Below are 19376 nucleotides of genomic sequence, written 5' to 3' on the forward strand. Positions count from 1 at the left end.
TGGAAAGAATTTTTTCCAGGTTTTGTTTTATTTAGGCAAATGGCTGCACAGTCTGATAAATGTGCACACTTAACTTTTTTCAATAATTTCATTATAACAGCACAGTGCTTGAATATTTAAAAATGTGGTAGATCTAAGGCTTAGTTGTTGAACTTGTAGAAGCAATGATGGAATGTGTTAAAACCAATTGTTCAGTTCAATGCTAGTGATGGACTGAGAGGTGCAAAAATATCGTAACTATTTGCTATCATGGAAAACATTTGAAATAACTCCTACAGCCTTATAAGGCAGCGTGAGATGTTATGTATGTATCTTTTGTATGTACACCTAGATGGATACAGTTTCTCTCCCCCTCTTTTTTTCTCTCTGTTAATATACACACACACACACATATGTACAGTTCTTAAGTAACGCTTGGGAAGTAGTAAAGAAACCCCTGCTAGTTTTTGTTCATGTAAATAGGGGGATGGCTGATTCTAATGAAATGTTTGTAAAATGAGGCATATGTCTGTCATTTCAAACTATATCTGAGAGAAGTTTCAGCTCCTCTGCAAACCTTTTCATTTTGAGGGAGCTAGTCTGGTAGCATGGCAGTAACCTGTTCAGTTGTGGCCTTAGTATGGTAGATGGAATGTAATGATTGATTCTAAATTTGGTGTTGCCCAGGGAACGCAATGGGGATGGCTTACATTAGACTTTGTAAAATGAAGAAAAAGGTCCAGTAAGATTTTCATAGGGTATTTATTAAAGTGTTTTGTTTTGGTTTTTTGAATAGTTCACTATTGCAATGATGCATAAATGCTGCACAGAGATTTACGTAGCAAGTGGTCTCATTTCTTTCTTAAGAATTTAATTTCGGGTCCTGCAAATGAAGAGGCTTGCTTGCACCACTCTGTACCCACTTAAATTCTTGTTCCAGATTTCTTCACATTTACGTGCTATTCCTAAGGGCCTTATTGAAAAGGTTGGATTTGCACTGTATAGATTCAGGTTCAGCATTATCTACTCCAAGTTTTCCATGGCCGTTGTCTGGCATGTGCCCTAGAGAGGGAGAGTAATTTGATAAGTCTGTATTTAAACTTATCTCTAAAGTGGAGAGAGAAACTGCTGTCATACCTGATGAAGGAAAATGATTGGACATTGACACAGTTCATAAATTCATAGATTTTAAGGATGGAGGACTATTAAATCATCATCTCACCTACTGTATAAAAGAAAGTCCGTGAATCTCACCTAATTATTTCAGCATTTAACCCAGTAAGTTGTATGCATGAAAATATCTTGTCCAGAAAAACATCCACCATTGGTTTGAAGGTATTGAGAGATGGGGAAGTCACCTTTTTCCTTAGTAATCATTCCAATAGTGAATCAGTCTGCATTTAAAGGAGTAGGACATCCTATTTCTAATCTGAGTTTGCCTGGCTTCAATGTTCAGTCCTAAATTCTTCATATTCCCTTTCCTGACAGACTGGAGACTGCATTAGCAAGTGGAACCTTCTGCCATGAAAATATTTAGGACCATAACTAAACTTCTTTTCAGTTTTATTATGATAACTGAATTCCTTAAATCCCTCATTGTAAAATAGGGTTCTTTGCCCCTAATATGTAAATCTTTTCTGTGGCCCTTCTCTGTACTCTTCAATTATTCAACACGCTTTTTAAAATATGGAAAGGAGAAGTAAGGCACTTTCAATTCAGTTTGGTGTTGTATTTCAGGGGAGTATGATTCACAGGTGATTCACAAAGATTATGCAAGACATCATGAGGCAGCTTCTGTGTTGCTTTTATGTTTCATGTCTGCCAAGTTATCACAGTGTGTCATACCAACTCTGGTTTACTTTCTTTGTCTAACTGTAGAAAATGTGGTAAAGAATCAAGAGTAAGGTAAGGTATCCTGAGCACCCATGTTTTATATTTTCCTCCTCCTAAATGTGCAATTCCCACAGCTGAGATCAACAGAAGAGTAAGTCGTATTTACAAGTATTATAAAAACTTCTGTGGACTGTAAAAGTTGGTACCACAAGTGATAACCCCAGTCTGCCACTTCTCTCTCGTGCTGATGACATCAACATCTTCATTGCAGCCCTTAGTGTAGACTAAAGAGGGTAAAATCCTCATCGTGTTCATGCTTTTTCCATTCTCTTTCTCCTGCCACAAATACATACTGTAATCATGGGGTCTGTCGAATGACTGCAACTCCGTGTCTTAGGTGGGGTGATGGTTTTTTGCTGCCTATGAATAGCACTGATCCCTGGTAGCTTCTTGTGTTATGATTTGATGGTGATGTTAGAGTTTTAAAATGGGATGTGGCCTAGAGGGCATGTGCTTCAAAGTAGCTCACCTACTTTCTCGGTGTGTTACAATGCGTCCCTCTGGCAGAAGAAATGTAGGAATCCAAATTTTTTTTTCACCTGTCTGGAAGATTGACATCTGTGCTGCATGCTGTGAGTTATAGGGATTTGTTGTTTTCTGAAGCAGGAGCATCCTGAAGCATGTCCTGTTTGGAAACTTAGTAAGTGCCGTGTGCAAGATGGAAGAATGGGGTGATGGGACAGGGCACAGTATATCTCCTTTGAACTGCACCGAATTTTTGTCACTTTGAGAAACATCTATGTAAGGAGATGCCGAACTTGTAGCAGAAATACAACTGCGTAGTGGGATTCCTACACTTAGCTGTAGCAGTTCCAGTGGGTGTTGTAGGGCCAGAAATTTTCTAATTGTTGGTGAAAAATGCGCATGTAGGTCACACTGCCTTGATCAGAAGGGTCATTTCACATAGGAAAGTTGACCATGGAGAATAGGTTAACGCAAATAGATTTGTTTTAGCCCTCCCACTGCAGTGCATGAAGAGTCAAGTTCTTTTTCTCTTTAATTCTTTTTAAGAATTTACTGAAACTCTGAAATATGGTATTTCAGAAAGACAAGAACCATCATTCTTATCTGTATTAACATCTAAACTAGCGCTGAATTGTAATGAGATTTCTCAGGTCACCTCTCTTCTTGTGCTTCTCCCAGCTAGAACAACCATCTGTGTTGTTACAATACCTGTAAAGCTAAAAAGGGCTTAACTTTGGATTTCAAGTTTTACACGAAGCAAAAAGAAAGCAATTTTATCCATCAGGACTTGTTTCAATTCCTTTCTGTTTATCCAGAGCTTCTTGGTGGTGTGAATTAAAGAGGGGAGAGTCTTAACTAAGGGTGGCTGGCACAGTTGTTTGTTTTTTTTTTTTTTTACTCCAGGTATTACTTTGCCAGTGTGTGAAGTTTTGTGTGTTTTATTTCTAACTGTGCATTGCAGTGAGGAAGTCCAAACTGTGTTGATAGAGCTGTCAGTGCCTTCATTATCAGGCTGGGTTCTAGGAACCCATTTTGCTACTATGTGACCTTTCATACCAGTCAATAAAGTCAGTGGATTTGTGCTGGTGTACAACTGGAATAACACAGTAATGAGTGAGGCCCCAGAAAACAGCAGACAGCAACATATCGGTATATTTATCACTTTTAAAAGGTTATGGCGGCTTCCATTGGCCTATGTAAAGAAGTTTCTTATTGGTTTAGTTAAACCTTGCTTAAACATTTGATTTTGTGTGAGAATCATATAATCAAGATCTCGTTACGTTTTTATATTAAATTTATACTCAAAACCTGTTTTAAATTGCTGCATTCATAGAATTTATAACCTGCAATGCTTTCTTATGATTTCCTCACCTGTTTGGGTTTCGCAAGGGATCTCAGAAGAGTATGTCCCGGTATATCATTCATGATACAGTGCTGAGGCACAGCTGAGTGAGCTAAGGGTGGGGGGAACAGCCTCAGCTCAGAAATGCCTCGTATACATCTTTTTCAAACCAGTATGTCTTCCGTAAACACATTTATTAGTATTACTATTTTAATGTATCTGTGTATGTGCGTGTATTCACGGTATCAGGGATGTGGTAGCATTCAGTTTCGTTGTCTTAAATGCTGCTGTTCATGTCTGCAGTCCACGCAGTTCAATCTTTCAGTCCTGTGCATTTACCAACCATTCAAGCTCTGTGCAGCATTCACTCATATATTACGTAAAATAAAATAATAAAAAAAATACATTATTAAGACTGGGGGGGCTGTGAATGGATTATTACAATTTGCCTATCATGGTAATGACACCTGTTAGAGGTGTGATACAAAAGGCAGTGACAGGCAGTGTAATTTAGTAATTGTAGCTATTGTGCTGTATAGCTGGTCAGTTCACCAGGCAAGTACAAAGAAACCAGTGTTAAGGCTAAGCAGGGGTGGGTAAGCTTAATAGAGAGAACTAGTGCTTTACTGAAAGAAACTTTTTGGCGGAGGGCTAACTCCCAAGGGGAAGGAGTTAGAATGGGTTGAAAAGAATGAACAAAAGTATAAAAATGGTACAGGTTTTCCTGTTTCAGTTCTTAAAGTGACAGAGGACTTCTGGTGATGAGCATGGCTTGCTCCACTGGCTGAAGGAGGGTGGAGGGGGAGAGGGAAGCTTTTTGAAATACTGGGAGGGTGCTGATTTATTGCAGCTGCAGAACTGAGGTAAGCCCAGGCTAGCGGTTGCCTCTTTCTCTGTCTTGCTGAACATCGTGGTTGCGTTTGGCAAAATTGTTTTCCTATCAAGGTAGTGATAAAGAGGTAACAGGGTCGGAAGGTAAGCTTGAGAGGTCGCAGAAAGCCACTGCTGGCAGGTCATAAACTTGTGCCTGTGGACAAATCTGCGCGTGCATATATAATTTGAGTGTTCATTTGGATGGCAGGCCTGCCAACTGCTAATATCTGAAGAGTTAACTAAGGTCTGAAGAGTTAACTAAGGTCTTCAGTGGCTTCTTTCCTGGTGTATAGAAGCCAGTGTATAGAAGCCATGATGTTCATGGAGGTTTTTTATGTTAGAGATAAAGGAGCTAAAGAGACAAGGATAATTTGTTACTCGTTCCTTTGTAGATGTGTTTGTTTTGTAAGCTGTTTGGAGCACAGACCTCTTCTTCCATACCTTGGACACAGAGGAGTGAATACTCAATACTTTCTTAATCCCAAATATCATTGTTTTCGATCATTTTGTGAGCTAAAGAACACCACAAAGACTACACAAATTAATCTTTTCCCTGATGCAGTATCCCTGTAGACCCCTAATAGACTATGTAAAATGCATAGCCATTAATTAATTTTCTGATTCTGTAATTATGAGAATGCTGAAACACTTATAGATGTCTTATACCTGACCTATCTTTTTTTTTAAAGTACTTTGAGATTGTCTTTATCTCTCCTCCCTCCACCCCCATCTGGATACTTGATTTTCCACAGAGCATATTGGTCTTTCTTCATGTGAACCTGTAATTATTGAACAAATTGTTGTCACAATGAAGAACCTCTTAGACGTTTATGAGGATGCATTAGAAAACAATAGTCTTGAAAGATAAGTAGTGGACACAGCACTGAAACATATTAAGGCCAGATTGACTCATTTAACAGCTTTAAGAGAACAAGGAAGTAGCCTGAAGTTAACAAAGGTCTGCACAGCAGGGCATTTATGCTAGCAAATACTAATTCACATTTGCTAAACAGTATAAACAGATTTGCAGGCAACACCAGGCATCCCATTTAAAGGGATTAGGTGTGCCACTTACCTATTGTCTGGGCTGAGGAATGCGGGGTGCTCAATATGCTCCTTGCAATTAGCCCAATTAGGCAGACACGTCCTTTGTGCAAAGCCAGTTACAGGGCACTTAATCCATTGATTGGAAAGGTAATATTTCTTCTGTGAATTTAGAAGCTTGTCCCTTCGTGTTCCTTGCATCTTTGCTGCTTCCACACCTAAGCATTAAAGTGACCACACTTCATGCGTCAGCCAGCTGGTTGATAAAGTGTATTTGGTTTTTATAAACTATACAAATTGGCGTATTGACTTTGTCGCAGTCAGCTGATGGAATGCTGCAAGAGGAAGGGAATACCAACAAGCTTTGTAATCGGAGCAAAACCAAGTGTTAATAAATGGGCCATCCCTATGGTCTAATGCTAAGTGCAGGGTGATGCTTGTTTATATTCAAAGTGCACTGCCCTTACTAGTAACTACTTTTTTTTTTTCCCAGCAAGGGTTAAAAACACAGCAGAGGATTCATGTGATATACATGCTATTATCACTAATTTCTGTAGGCAGTGATTCATGTTACACTGGAGCTGCAGAAACCCCTGCATTCCTTGTATCCTGCCTGTCATTCAGGTGGTAAAGGCCATTTCCAGGCTCCTTCAGCTGGGTGGAGGGTCAATACAGCAGAGTCCCTCTGAGCCTTGGAAGGAAGTTAAAGAACCAGTCCCAAAGGCACCTTCCTAGAAAATTACTACAAAAGAAGGTTGTGTAAAAACAGGAGAAAAATGAGCTGGTATTCAGCCGAGTACTTACATATTGTCTACAGGCATCTAAATTAATTGCAGATTATATGCCAAAGTAAAATCAAGTTTTGTGCCAATAAAAAGGATCTGACGCAGGGTGTGTTACTCGGTGATCTCCCTGCACTCTCTACTGGCCTTCTGCTGGCTGGAGAGGAGACTGGTCACAGTGCTGAGCTGCTGAGCGCTGCCTTCCCCAGGAGGAAAGGTTGGGTGCGGATATAGCTGACAGCATGGTGTGTGCGCACTCAGGGAATCATGGCGGGATCTGGAGTTTCTGCAAACCTCTCAGCTGGCTGTTATGAGCCGTTTCAAACATAGACCCTAAGGGGTCAGTGCAATGGATTAGGCTGGTACAGGCTAATTCCTCAAATGCTGGTGGTAAAAGCCTCACCTAATCCATCCTGAGTTTCAAATCTGCCTGTGCCCCCTCTGTCATCATCAGTACCTGTTCTACCAATGATGGTGTTTCAAAAAACCATCTCTAGCTGTATAGGGACATCTTTCTTCAAAGAAGCTTCTCAGATTTGTAAAGGATCTTCCCGGAGGTAGAAATATGAAGTTCACAGAGCACAGATAGAAGAGATTTGGCACTGGGCTCCATTTCCTGAGGAAAGTGAAAGAATATCCAGTCTATGAAACCGAAGTGGGACGTTCCACTCATGTTTTTCAGGTTAAAGTATTGTGCATGAAATTATCATATAAGGTGTAAAAGAATGCTTCTTTCCAACAGACAAGAAGTTGGATCAAAGGCAACACACCTTTTCTCAAGTGCAGCCTTTACTTCTCATGAATCACTGGGGCTGGTTGGTGGGTAGAAGGCAAGGATGTGGCTACAGCCCTGCTTGTGGCCACGTTCAACCTTCCTGGAGTCAGGCTCAGTGTTTGTGTACAGTGTTTAAAGGGTAATAGCACTAAACACTGCCCTCACAAACCACAGTAATTACTTCTACTGCTGAAAAAACCCAGAACATGAACAAAAATATCATAGAAAAGCTATTTCTAACACTAGTGCTGCTCTTTATGGCTAAGTGGCAACCATCGGTTTTTTCCTAAATTATGTGTTCTTTTTTCAAGCATTTAGATGATGCAAACCAGATTTTTGTGGCAGCATTATTGCTCATAGCCAAAAGAGCATTCAAGGAAACACTGTATTTCTGCTAAATTGCCATTTATTCAGAACACTTTGAGTTGTTTATCTTTTTTCATTCTCCTGACAAATCAAGTAGCCATTGAGCCTGTATTTCTGAGTATAAGTTCAGTAATAATTTTGGTAAAAGTAATAGCTACCGTCTACTTTTGGGGGGTGAGAGTATGCAAAGTTCTGGCTTTTGTTTTATTTTTAAAAGGAAAACTCCCCAGGAAAATTCACTTTCCAGTTTGGCAGTAAAACTTCCTGTTTGGTTTGGATTTTTTTTTCTTACATGTAGTATTGTAGTAGAAATTTTGTTGATGTAATTGCGTTCTAGGTAGTGTTCTAGAGTTATTTTTTTATTTGTTTACCTATTCCCTGGACTGACACTGTTAGTTTAAAAAAAAAAAAAAAAAGATTGTGAGCATTCATTAGAAGAATACCATTAATGCCTTTTAGTTTTTGCATTGCTTTTTATTCACTTTGAGTGTTCCTAATAGTAAGTGTTTAATGGAGGGAATGTTCCAGAGAAAAGAAATGGTCACAGATAATCATGCAAAGGTATGTAATTATGAATATTTGTCCCAGGCATGTGAATAAGAAAGTTCTTTGGGGTTCATCCAGTCAGCAAGTAAGAACAATAACATGAGATGAGGTGATTAATCAAGTGTTGCAGAGAGAAAAATATGAATTACAAGTAATCAAAACAGTATCTAGGACAAATAGTTCACAGGCAATCCGCAGGCCACACATGTGCACATGAACAAATTATTGAATTGTTTTAAGGTGAGGACATTTGTATACATGAAAATCTTTGTATGCAGTCATGAATAAAAAAAAGTACTAATACAGTTACATAAATTGTTTACTTTATAAATGCTGTAAAATTCCTTTTTCAAAATAGACCATTTCTGTTCCGTTTGTAAAGAGTGGGAAGTACAATCATTAGCTTAGAACTGACTTCAGACTTTTGCATTAAAGAAAACAAGCTGACAGTCAGCTCTATCCAATGCATAGTATACCCCTGAAAAATACTGTATCATTCACCTTTGAACATAATACTGTGGTTCATTTTAAGACTTTAAAACCTAGACTGAAGGATCACAATAAACGTATTTTTCTTTGTGGTATTTTCTGATTTTTGTCATTTCTGCAGTGCACGTCCTCTTGTTCTCCTGTTTGGCTTCTGCATAACTGCTAGTTCCCTGCTTGCTTTAAAAAGTCCGGAAGTTTTACAGGGATATTTTTTATCCTTCTTGCTAGGCATTGTAACTTTTAGCTCAGTAGTGTTTAATTCAATTACAGTGAATTAAGTTTACCTTAGGATCTTTGGAGCCCCTTAGAGGGCTGATCTGATTAATTACTATGCAAAATAGATTGTTAAAATAACTAGGTTTTATGCAGTTTCTCTTTGTTCTTTCCCTTAGCTTCTGTAATTCGTAGACATTGATACTGGATGAGTGAGGTTAATGTGGGAGACATGTTCCCACAAGCTCACTGACTCTGCTGACTTTCCTCTCCTCCCCAATCAAAACTGGCCTCCCATGGGTGGGGACCGTGTGGGACCCCTTCCTGGGCTGTGACGTGTGCCCTCCAGTGCGATTAATTTTGTATGTCAATCACAAGTAGACGACCAACAGAGGAATCAGGATGGCCTTATGTACAGGTCATTATGAATTTAGTAGCAAATGAACTTTGTAATGCAGAGTACAGGCTGAAGTTAATTTTATTTATGGTTTTAATTGTGGCAACCTTTACTAGCCAAAGCTAGAAAATATATCCTACTGACCATCAGTGCTCCTGATCTACGTAGTGTCTGGGATAGTAGAGAGCAGTGGAATAAAGAGTCATCTGAGCTCCTGACATCGCTACGCTTTTCTATGGGTTCTCACAGGTCAGGGGTTTAGTGGTTTGTGTAAGTAGCTGTGGTCCTGCTCCTGAGCCAAACCAGGCAGTCCTTAGTATAGACATAGCATACACTTATATACTTCCTTATATGGCAAATAAAAGTGGCTTATACCATTCTTGGGCAGATTTATCCCGCTCCTCTGCAACTTTGGCAGGCTCACTGTTAAAGGAAACATGGGTTTGAACCAGGTGGTGCAACAGGGGGTAAGGGTCACTTTGAAGGGAAGGGAAACCACCTATGTTGGGCACGGTTTATAATTTTGCTGGATGCAACTGCACAGCAGGAATTAGAAAGGGGAAGCCGCCATGTGCTCTGTGCTCAGAGGGCCCTCGTGTATCTGTGTGCATCTGGAGGTTGTAGCTGCACCCGTAGCCCGAGCAGTGGGGACGGAGGAGGTCTCAGCCCAGCGCAAACAATTCACTAGACTTCGTCCTTGTTCACTTCTTTCCCTCATTCTCCAACACAGAGCAGAGCGAATAAAACTGGTCCTTTTCTGAGGAAAAGCAAGTTGGCTAATACAGGCTCATCAGTCTTTATATGCCGGAGTGGGGATTTCCAGAGTTAATTCAGGTCTGTAGGGGTGAAGTCCAATATCAATCTCTTCAAACAGACCGGGGATTTCCAAAGCTAAATCAGGTTTGTAGGGACAAAGTCCAGTGTTATTCTCTTCAAACAGACCGTGCAGCCTCCAGTTTGTGAGAGATGTGTTAACGGGACCCTATGCGTGTTCTAGCTCTGATTCATTTACAGGTTTTCTGTGATTTTTTTAAATCTACCATTTAAGCTTTGCCATTTGTAATTTTCCTTTGACAGCTGGAGAGGTGGTGAGAAGGGAGGAGAGCTGAGATGTTACTTACTTTCCCCTTTTGGGGTATAGGCCTCATTTTATGGAACTATTGAAAGTTCTCAGTAGTTTAGTCCCTTTTTGAAGTGCAACAGAAAGTCACTGCTGCACTGATGTTATCAAAGAAAAATGAGCTGGTATAGAGCTGAAAAGTGCATAAAAAGTTTATGGATCTTTTAAAAAAGTTTTACCGTGAACTGCAGCAGTGGATTTTAACTCGAACAAAACCAAATCAAGTATTAAACCTTTCCACATTTAGATGTTGTAATGGTAACTAAAACTTTAAAGGCAGCGTTGAGAGAGGTGAAGTGCTTAGTGACAGACCCTGGCAATGTGCACTGGAGGGGGATCCAGAGCAGGAGCAGGGCTGGGCCTGCCGGAAATCAATGCTGAAACTCAGTTAAACTAGACCAGTGCCAAGAATTTATCGCACGTCTGTTTTGCCTTGATTTTATATTTAATTATCACCTGCAAAAAGTCTGATTTCTAAGCATTTATTATGAAATTAATAAAAGAGTTTACGAGGCAGTGCTGTAATGCACTCCGGGGTGTGTCCTGCTGGAATGGTGCCATTTCCGAAGTGGTTGAAGTTGTTCCTCATAAAGTTTGTGCTTCAGTTTGTGGTCAGTGCAGAACAATATCCCAGGAAAAATACTGCATAGTTCTGGTAGTGCTGCCTGGCAGAGAGCTAGCTGCTATGCATAGCCCCAAAATGTGTAAGGGCTGTGCATATGGCAGGCTTTATTCTGAGCCACAGGTGATGTGGCACCAAAGTTATGAAGACTTCCTGATATCACTGTTGTGCTATTTGCTCATTTCTTTTCTGGGAAATTCACACAGAATATATACTAATATGTTAAATATATTCAGGATAAGATGCATCTTTATATATGTACATATGGATGCATATGTGTTTAAACCGATGAGGAGCTAATCATAAAAGATGAGAAAACCTAAAGACAAGGAACTAATTTAAAACTAAATAAACAGTTGAAGAGTTTCTTAATCTGTTGCTCTCTTTTCTCAGTGATGTAGGCAACAGGTGGTATGAGATTAGGTATCTTTTTGAGTGTTGTGGTTTTGGCTGTCATTGTGTAGGACTCAGGTATATTTTAGTACATATTTAGCACTTTCATGTAGTAGCAACCCTAGGTTCTGTGCCTGTCATGACTGTGCAGCCTCTGTCAAGCAGCTTTTTCATTTACTACTTCTCTTCTTTGTATTTTTCTTTTTTTTTAATTTACTTTTACTTTCCATAGTGTATCCAAACATGCTTTCTCCGAACAAGACAGGAATTTGATCCACTCAAAAATATAGGACATACTTAAAGGGTTTCTGTTGGTGCGTGGCCAGTATATTTTTTCCTTGCCCTTTTATCCCCTTTTTTTTTCAAAGTTCAGGTTAGTCATTTTTTAAATTTCTGTTCAAAGGAAACATTATTAAAAGGTTAAGCCTGGTAGATTGAGAAAAATTAATTAAACAGATCTCTGATACCTACAGTTGCACTTATCAATGGGATAATTGCAGGATGTTGGGTGCAAAATGTATATGCTGAAGTTTCTTCAAAACTTCTGTTCCTTATTATTATTATTATTTTGTTATTCAATTAGTATAGTGCCTAAAGGCTGCAATCATAATGAAGACTTCACTGTACTGAGTATTGTACAGGCACATGGTATGATTTAGGATGTGAATGGGTGATTGTGATCAACTCAGTTGTGGTAGCTTCATGATTTGCTTCTCAGATGAGTGACGATAACTGATTATGTATTAATAGTAGTAACTTCATTGCAATCAATGCTGACCTGCAAGGGTGGTTTAAACTGATGTACTTTGTTATTACAGTGGTTTAGAAGTACATAGTGGGCTAAGAGTTGATTACCTCAGCTCATGCAATGAATGGATGGCTCTGGGCTTCTAGCAATTTGATCAACTATCTGTAGCCAGAGTCTTGGGACTGAACCTCTAAAAACAAGGTACATGCAGTCTGGGAGAAAAAGACATGTTACAGGTTAAATGCAAAAGGAGAAAATTTTCAACATACAGTACTATGTCCCATAATGCTGTTCCTGCCTGACTACTCTGTATTTTTTCTGCTTACTCCGCTAGTGCAGATCTTAGAAATCACAAAAACCTTGCATCAAACCTTGTGGACTAAAATTTCTGCCTCCACTGTTCCAGTCAGAGAGTTATTTTGTGGCATTGCTCAGAGTGCTGTGGCAGCTTTTCCTTTTGTGGAAAGCTCCTTCCTCAAGCACCTCATGCTGCCCAGAAATGCAGAAACATCTCAACTATTCCAAGTCAGCACCAAGTCATTCAGAAACTAGCTGGCAACTTACCTACTTCTTTGGAGCATAGGTGAAGTTACTGCTTTCTGCCTGGAACCTTCCTGAGTTGGCGAGCACAGTCACCCACCAAGTTAGAGAGGTGTTCTGCACTTATCTGAGTTTCCAAAATATGGAAGTTATTCCCTTGCATAGCACAGCAGTCAGAACAGAAGGCAACACCTATATGATTAAGGTTTATGAGGTCTGTGTTCAAGTGCACTGGCAGATTTGATATAAATCCCCAAAATGCAGCAATAGAAACAAATCTCTCCAGAGTTGTATGCACTCTGAGAACTTCGGAAAAGTTCTGTCGGAAAAGGACCTGGGGGTGCTGGTCAACAGCCGGCTGAACATGAGCCAGCAGTGCGCCCAGGCGGCCAAGAAGGCCAATGGCATCCTGGCCTGTATCAGAAATAGTGTGGCCAGCAGGAGCAGGGAAGTGATCGTGCCCCTGTACTCGGCACTGGTGAGGCCGCACCTCGAATACTGTGTTCAGTTTTGGGCCCCTCACTACAAGAAGGACGTCGAGGTGCTGGAGCGTGTCCAGAGAAGGGCAATGAGGCTGGTGAGGGGTCTGGAGCACAAGTCTTCTGAGGAGCGGCTGAGGGAACTGGGGTTGTTTAGCCTGGAGAAAAGGAGGCTGAGGGGAGACCTCATCGCTCTCTACAACTCCCTGAAAGGAGGTTGTAGCCAGGTGGGTGTCGGTCTCTTCTCCCAAGTAACAAGCGATAGGACGAGAGGAAATGGCCTCAAGTTGCGCCAGGGGAGGTTTAGATTGGACGTGAGGAAAAATGTCTTTCCTGAAAGAGTGGTTAAATGTTGGAAGAGGCTGCCCAGGGAAGTGGTTGAGTCCCCATCCCTGGAGGTATTTAAAAGACGTGTAGATGAGGCGCTTAGGGACATGGTTTTAGTGGGCATGGTGGTGTTGGGTCGACGGTTGGACTCGATGATCTTAGAGGTCTTTTCCAACCTTGATGATTCTATGATTCTATGAACTTCAAAACCCATCACTGATGGTTTTAGACTGATTTTTTCAGGGTGCTATCTGCTTATTTGGAAGTTATTTAATGCCATGTCAGATAGATAATTGATTTGAATTCCGATTTGATATGTGCACATTTCCAGTTCTGCATTGAGCATATGGACTACTCTTGTACCTTTTCTCCCATGAAAATGAGCTGTTTCTGTTTCAGCCAGGACTGACCGTGGCTTTCCTGTTGCTATAGTCAGCTCCAAAAGTATGTTATGAAGTAAAGGACATGGCTGCTGTTCATTCACAACTTACATATATAGACAAGCACTAGTTCTAATCTGTTATACTAATGAAGTTAACAAATGGCTGTTAGAGGTAACGCTCTGCTCTTCTCTCCTTGTGGCCAAAAATTCTCTTAGCTTCTCCTGAAGTTCTGCCTGTCAGAATTTTAGTTTACAAAGACAGGACAAACGTATGATGTGGATTTTTTTGTTGATGCACTTGATTTTATTGCTTCATAGTCTGTTTATGAAAATTTAACTGTGCAAGTTTTCTCTTAAAATAACAAAGACTAATAATGATGGGATCTCTTAATATTGTGAAAGAATAAATAATATTACTTAGATACATATCTTTTCTTCCTAGATATTATAACCTACATAATAATAGTTCTGTAATTTCACTATGAAAAATAGTTACCTAAGGACCATGTCCAGTTCCTTTTATTCATCCACTTGGAAACAAATACTTATTTTTTGCTTAGAATGCCAATCTGTCTGACACTGTCCATTTTAAACAAATTATTTTAACTTTAGAGGTATAAACATGCCATCAATTTTCTTGTAGGTATGGAGGCCAGCAGCAGAAATCAAGGTTTCATCTGTTCTGTTCTCCAGAGTGTACTCTTAAGACTTAACATCATTGAGTTTGAAATGGACTGTTTCTGGAAAAATGGTTCCTCCTTTTGCTCAGTACATCCATGTACTTCTTAACTGATCCTTCACTTTCTGGCAAGAAGATATTTCCCTTCTTTACTTCTTTAAAAAATGTTCCAGCAATGATATTTCTTCTATGAAACACTACTTTAAATTTGTTACCTAGTGGTTTGGAAATGGTGAAGACGTGGGAATTCAGTGTGTTTATACAGCGCCTAGTACAGTTGGATCCTAGTCTCTTAGAAAGCAAATATTAATACGCAGTTTTGCATACCATCAATGCAGTTTTTAAATGTTACATTTTTAGACTCTTAGAACCTTGGTTCTAAAGATGTACAAGTTAGAAATTAATTGAATTAGAGCTTCAGATTCGGACTTTAATTTGTATTATCACTAGTCGGAAAAAATACTTCTGAACTCAACAAATTTTGTTTGAAATTAAATAATAAACTTGTATTATCCTGCGATGTAACTTCATGCAGAGTCTGGTATAATTATAGCCATATTGTCAAGTTTGTATATCAAATCGAACTGCTACTAAGCATATCGGTTGTTGAAGCTTTTCTTGCACTCTAGCTATTGCTGGAAGTTGCAGTGTACTGCAGTGAGGTATACAGATGTATATTAAGGCTGTTGATGTGCTGAAAGATATCTTTGTGGTAATTAGGAAGATCATCTCTTGTGAAACCACATTTTCTTTTAGTTTTTACATGAGAACATACACATGCATTATTTTTTTTGGTGATAATGGGATTAAGATTTGGGTGGAAAGTTATAGTCTAGGCACACTGAATTTTGTAATGGAAAATAAATTAAGAGTTTTTCTCTTACAGATCAGGGAAGACCAAATTGGCAGTGTGAGACCATACGAAGCCATTGGCCTTGTGAGGTTTTAGCTGGCAATATTAATTTACATATTACAGTTATCTTCCTTTATCCTGTGTGTTGTTACTTTACAGAACATTAGTTTGGCTGCTTATAGCTAGTGTGTTGAGTTTTTCAAACATCTGGTGTTAGTGGATTAAGATGGGGATGCCTTGCTCAAGCTGTTTCCAGTCACAGATTCTTAAATTGTAAGGAAGGACATGAGCCTGTCTTTTAGATGTGTTCAGATTAATGAAAAAATATAAAAAGGGAAAGCAAGGAAAAAAATCATGCAACTAAAACACAGAACTAGGTCTCAGAACATCTCAGTTTGGTCCTTTTTTCTGTCACATCCTTCCCATCTGACCTTGCTTAAATCACTTAGATCTTTTACAGTTGTTTAATCCTTTTTACACAAATATTCTTGTCCTTAATCCCTGTTCCATATCTCCTTAATTGTACAAGTGGATTAATACATCACTATCTTCATCCTTTACCTCTGTATATTGTATATATACTGTACTGTAAATATACTGTGAATTATTTGTAGCAGTTGACTGTCAAAGAAAAGTACATTACAGCTCTTAGCATAAAGTGGTGTAAATCTCACTTGGATGTCCAAGTATTACTGTAATATGCAATAACTGAAAAAAATAAAAGACATTGACCATTTTTCCCCCCAAACTAATTCTACATTTATTTTGATCACTTCAAAAATTGGTGTCATTTCCCATAAATCACAAAGGTATCAAAATGTGAGTGAGCAAATAATGAGACCTTTCTATAAACCACAAAAGCATGGAGTATTTTTCACTGTCTTCTGAAGCTGACTATAGCTAGACATAAGGTAAGAGCGGGCATCGTTATTGCCATTAAACCCTCAGCACATCCTGCTTACATTGTCAGTGTTAAGCAAATCACCAGGTTCTTAGTTATAAGGGATTTTTTTCCCCAGGCCAGATTTGCAGGAAGTAGATTTGGTTTTTTAGCTTTCCTTCTTAGTATGGCACGTGGTCTACTTTCTGGGATCTTTTGCGGCTTTTGATTGAAAAAGTCACCCAAGTTCTCAAGGGCTTAGAACATCGACAGTGTCCTTGATCTTTCTTGTGCTCTTCCTCTCAAATACTGTAATTGTGGCTTTTAATCTTTAAGGTTTTTTTTAAGTTTCTTAAAGGATGCTGGGAAGAACTTCTGTTTGTAGTATATGTTGGCTTATAGGATAGATGTTCTGTGGCTTCTTCTGAACTAGACATGAATTTGATTGCACTATTTCTTGCTGTTGAACTCTCTTCTAATATCCATTTTTCATATGTAGTAATATATTAGTTCTCTCATCAGAAATACGCACCCAGCTCCAATTACCCCTTCTTGCGAACAGGCCTACCTCTAAGAACATTCCCATAGGGAGATACCGAGAAAGTTGAGGTGAGGTCTGTAAACAGCTAAGATTTAACCTAAGAACGCAGCCAATAAAAAGTGGTTACAAGGCCATGGACATAGATCCCATCTTGCCAAGCTTACTTGTCAGAGCACTTCAGGAGAGAAAGGGTAGGCAGAGAAAAGGAGAACAAGAACACTGTAAAATGCCATGGTTGCACCTCTTGTTGAGTTGCTTCCACATTCTGTTACTCCATTAAGTCTTGGGCAGCATGTTCTGAGAAGTGCCAATTCCATACTGAACTCCAAAGAATAAAAATATGAGGTCACTTGCAAACCAACTGCAAGAGAGTATGTGCTGTTGTTGCTCCTCTAAGTCACACCATTTTAAGCTCATTTTTAAAGATAAAATGTCACATTAGAAACATTTGATTTCTGGTTTCATGGAAATGCTGCAGTATGTGCTTTCAGAATTATGATGATTTATATTTTTATTCCTTTTTATAGACTTAATGTGTACAGTGATGGAGGAGCAAAACCTTAATGTTAGTATGCTATTTAAGTACAGATTTCTAGTGTTCATGAAACAGTATTTTTGTACACAGAGAAATGAACTCAGTTGCTGAACATAACTTTTCATTCCACTTAGACATATTTATTGTATGTATTGTGTATCCAAGTGTCTCCAGACACGCAACTGAAACTTGCTTCGTGGTATATACCCAAACAGGACATGATAGTCTGAGTGCAATTAAGGGTCATCACATGGTTGTGTAGTTGAGGACATAGATCAAAGGCACTTCTGTGCAATTGTGGGGGGATCACTGTCTCAAATGACAAAGCATATGGAAACCATGCATTTTTCTTCACCTGGTCTGTTTCATTTAAACCTATGTCTCCAGTCTTTGAAAGACAGTATTAAAAACACCTATCTTCCTATCTCATGTGCCATTGCTAAGCTCTTGAATAGATGAAAGGATGTTCAGTATAACAGAAGATCCTTAAATTGACCACAGTGGTATCTTCTAGTTGAGGAACTTAGTTAGCAATGACTTGAGCTTTGCTAGAAATATGCAGAAGATTTAAGCCAACCTGCTAGAGTCTGGCCCTTATGCTAGATCCTTCCTTCCAGCATAAGCAAGGCAATGGAAGGTTATTCAAACCTTGTATTAGTAAAGACATGGATTGACCAAATATGCCATGTTCACCTCGGAGAAGGATTTTGCCAAATATTTAAATACTTAAATGTTCCTAGAAGTAAATGGGTATTATGTGGTTAAGGAGGAATATTGTTTTCAGTTGGGCAATGGAAACTTGGTTATATTTTGGAATTCCCAGAGGAGAAACACTGGTATGATGTCTAACAGATAGTGACAGAGGTGATGTCCAAATTAAACATTCATGCTCCTTCACATGGCTATTTGCTGAAATATTTATGTTGGAATGTATTTCATTCTTTCTTATGATTAAAGTTCGCACAAAATATGCATGTTTGTTTATGCCCCAGAGATTAGGGTCAGTGCTATGATGTGAAAGGCAACTGATTAGATGCTGCTTTGGTTTAACAATTATGTATTTATTTATTCATGAGGTTTCAAGTAAGTTTAAAAGTATATTATTATTTTTTACCTTCATAAACAAAATTGTATATCTTGAAATCTCACAGGTTTCTATAAAAGGATAGCTATTAGAAGTAAAGAAAAACAATGGATAATGAACTATAAAAAAGACAATCCTATCTCACAGGTTGTAGTCAGAAATTTTAAAAAAAATCAGTTCTGTAAAGGTTAATAGTGGTAATTGGCAACCCTGCTGATGGGCTTGCTTTTATCATGATAACTTTTAGGTTTGATTAACATAGCATTATGATTAACAAACATGGTTGGATTTTTGCAGAATTTTCCCATGTATTGAAGCTTAAAACTTTTCAAATCATTTGGTGACAAGTGTTTCTGCCATCTGCTTCTGGCCCTTCAGTGACAGATACCATTTTTAGTTCCGATCTCTGTAGGTCCTAATACCTAGCTGACATCTTAAGCTTGCAAATTTTACTTATATGGCACTCCTAAGATCTAGTGTTCCCTGAGTATCCACATATCCCCAAATCTTTTCACTTATTAACAAAAACTTTTTTTTGTTTTATCATAGTGTTTTCCATTCTGAATGCTGCTTCAAATATTCTCCAAGTCTGTTGCCTCTTTGCATTATCTCTCCTTGTTTTATCATGCCAGTAGCTTCCCATCTTCTAGGTCATCGGAAACAATCTTTAAAGTACTTTCTGTGCTATCCTCAACTCAGTTCTTGTCTCCTGTTCTTTATCAGGAGATTGAGTTTGCATTTGGTCAGCTAATGATGATTGCCTCCATCACCCGCAGAGTGGTTTTGGCTATTCTTCCACACACAGCGCCACAACAAAAATTAACCCTGCTCAAGTATTGTGGGTGTGATTTCATGCTATAACTAAACTAATCTAATGGTGAGCTGCCACTGAAAGGCACAGGTACAGACCTTCTCCTCATCTATACAATAACAGGTTATTTACTTAATACACGCAGAGTAATTTGCTGAGACCTCTTGATGTACTGCTAACTTTACATTTTGAGGTATTTACACTTACTGAATTGAAAG

General features: G+C 38.9%; 1 protein-coding gene across 6 annotated transcripts in view; it reads left to right on the top strand.

Moving 5' to 3' along the window:
- The window catches only part of VTI1A (vesicle transport through interaction with t-SNAREs 1A), a 282907-nt gene that overhangs the window by 95288 nt on the left and 168243 nt on the right, over positions 1-19376 (top strand). Inside the window, exon 7 of one of the 6 annotated variants that reach the window (XM_076339020.1) lies at positions 14419-14982. The exons of the other annotated variants lie outside the window; for them this stretch is intronic. Coding sequence (XP_076195135.1) covers positions 14419-14564 — 146 coding nt within the window. The 3' untranslated portion in view covers positions 14565-14982. Of the gene's footprint in view, positions 1-14418; positions 14983-19376 lie in introns of those variants that run through there. 6 annotated transcript variants of the gene reach the window in all.

Source organism: Aptenodytes patagonicus, chromosome 5 (genome assembly GCF_965638725.1).
Source record: "Aptenodytes patagonicus chromosome 5, bAptPat1.pri.cur, whole genome shotgun sequence".
Lineage (NCBI taxonomy): Eukaryota > Metazoa > Chordata > Aves > Sphenisciformes > Spheniscidae > Aptenodytes > Aptenodytes patagonicus.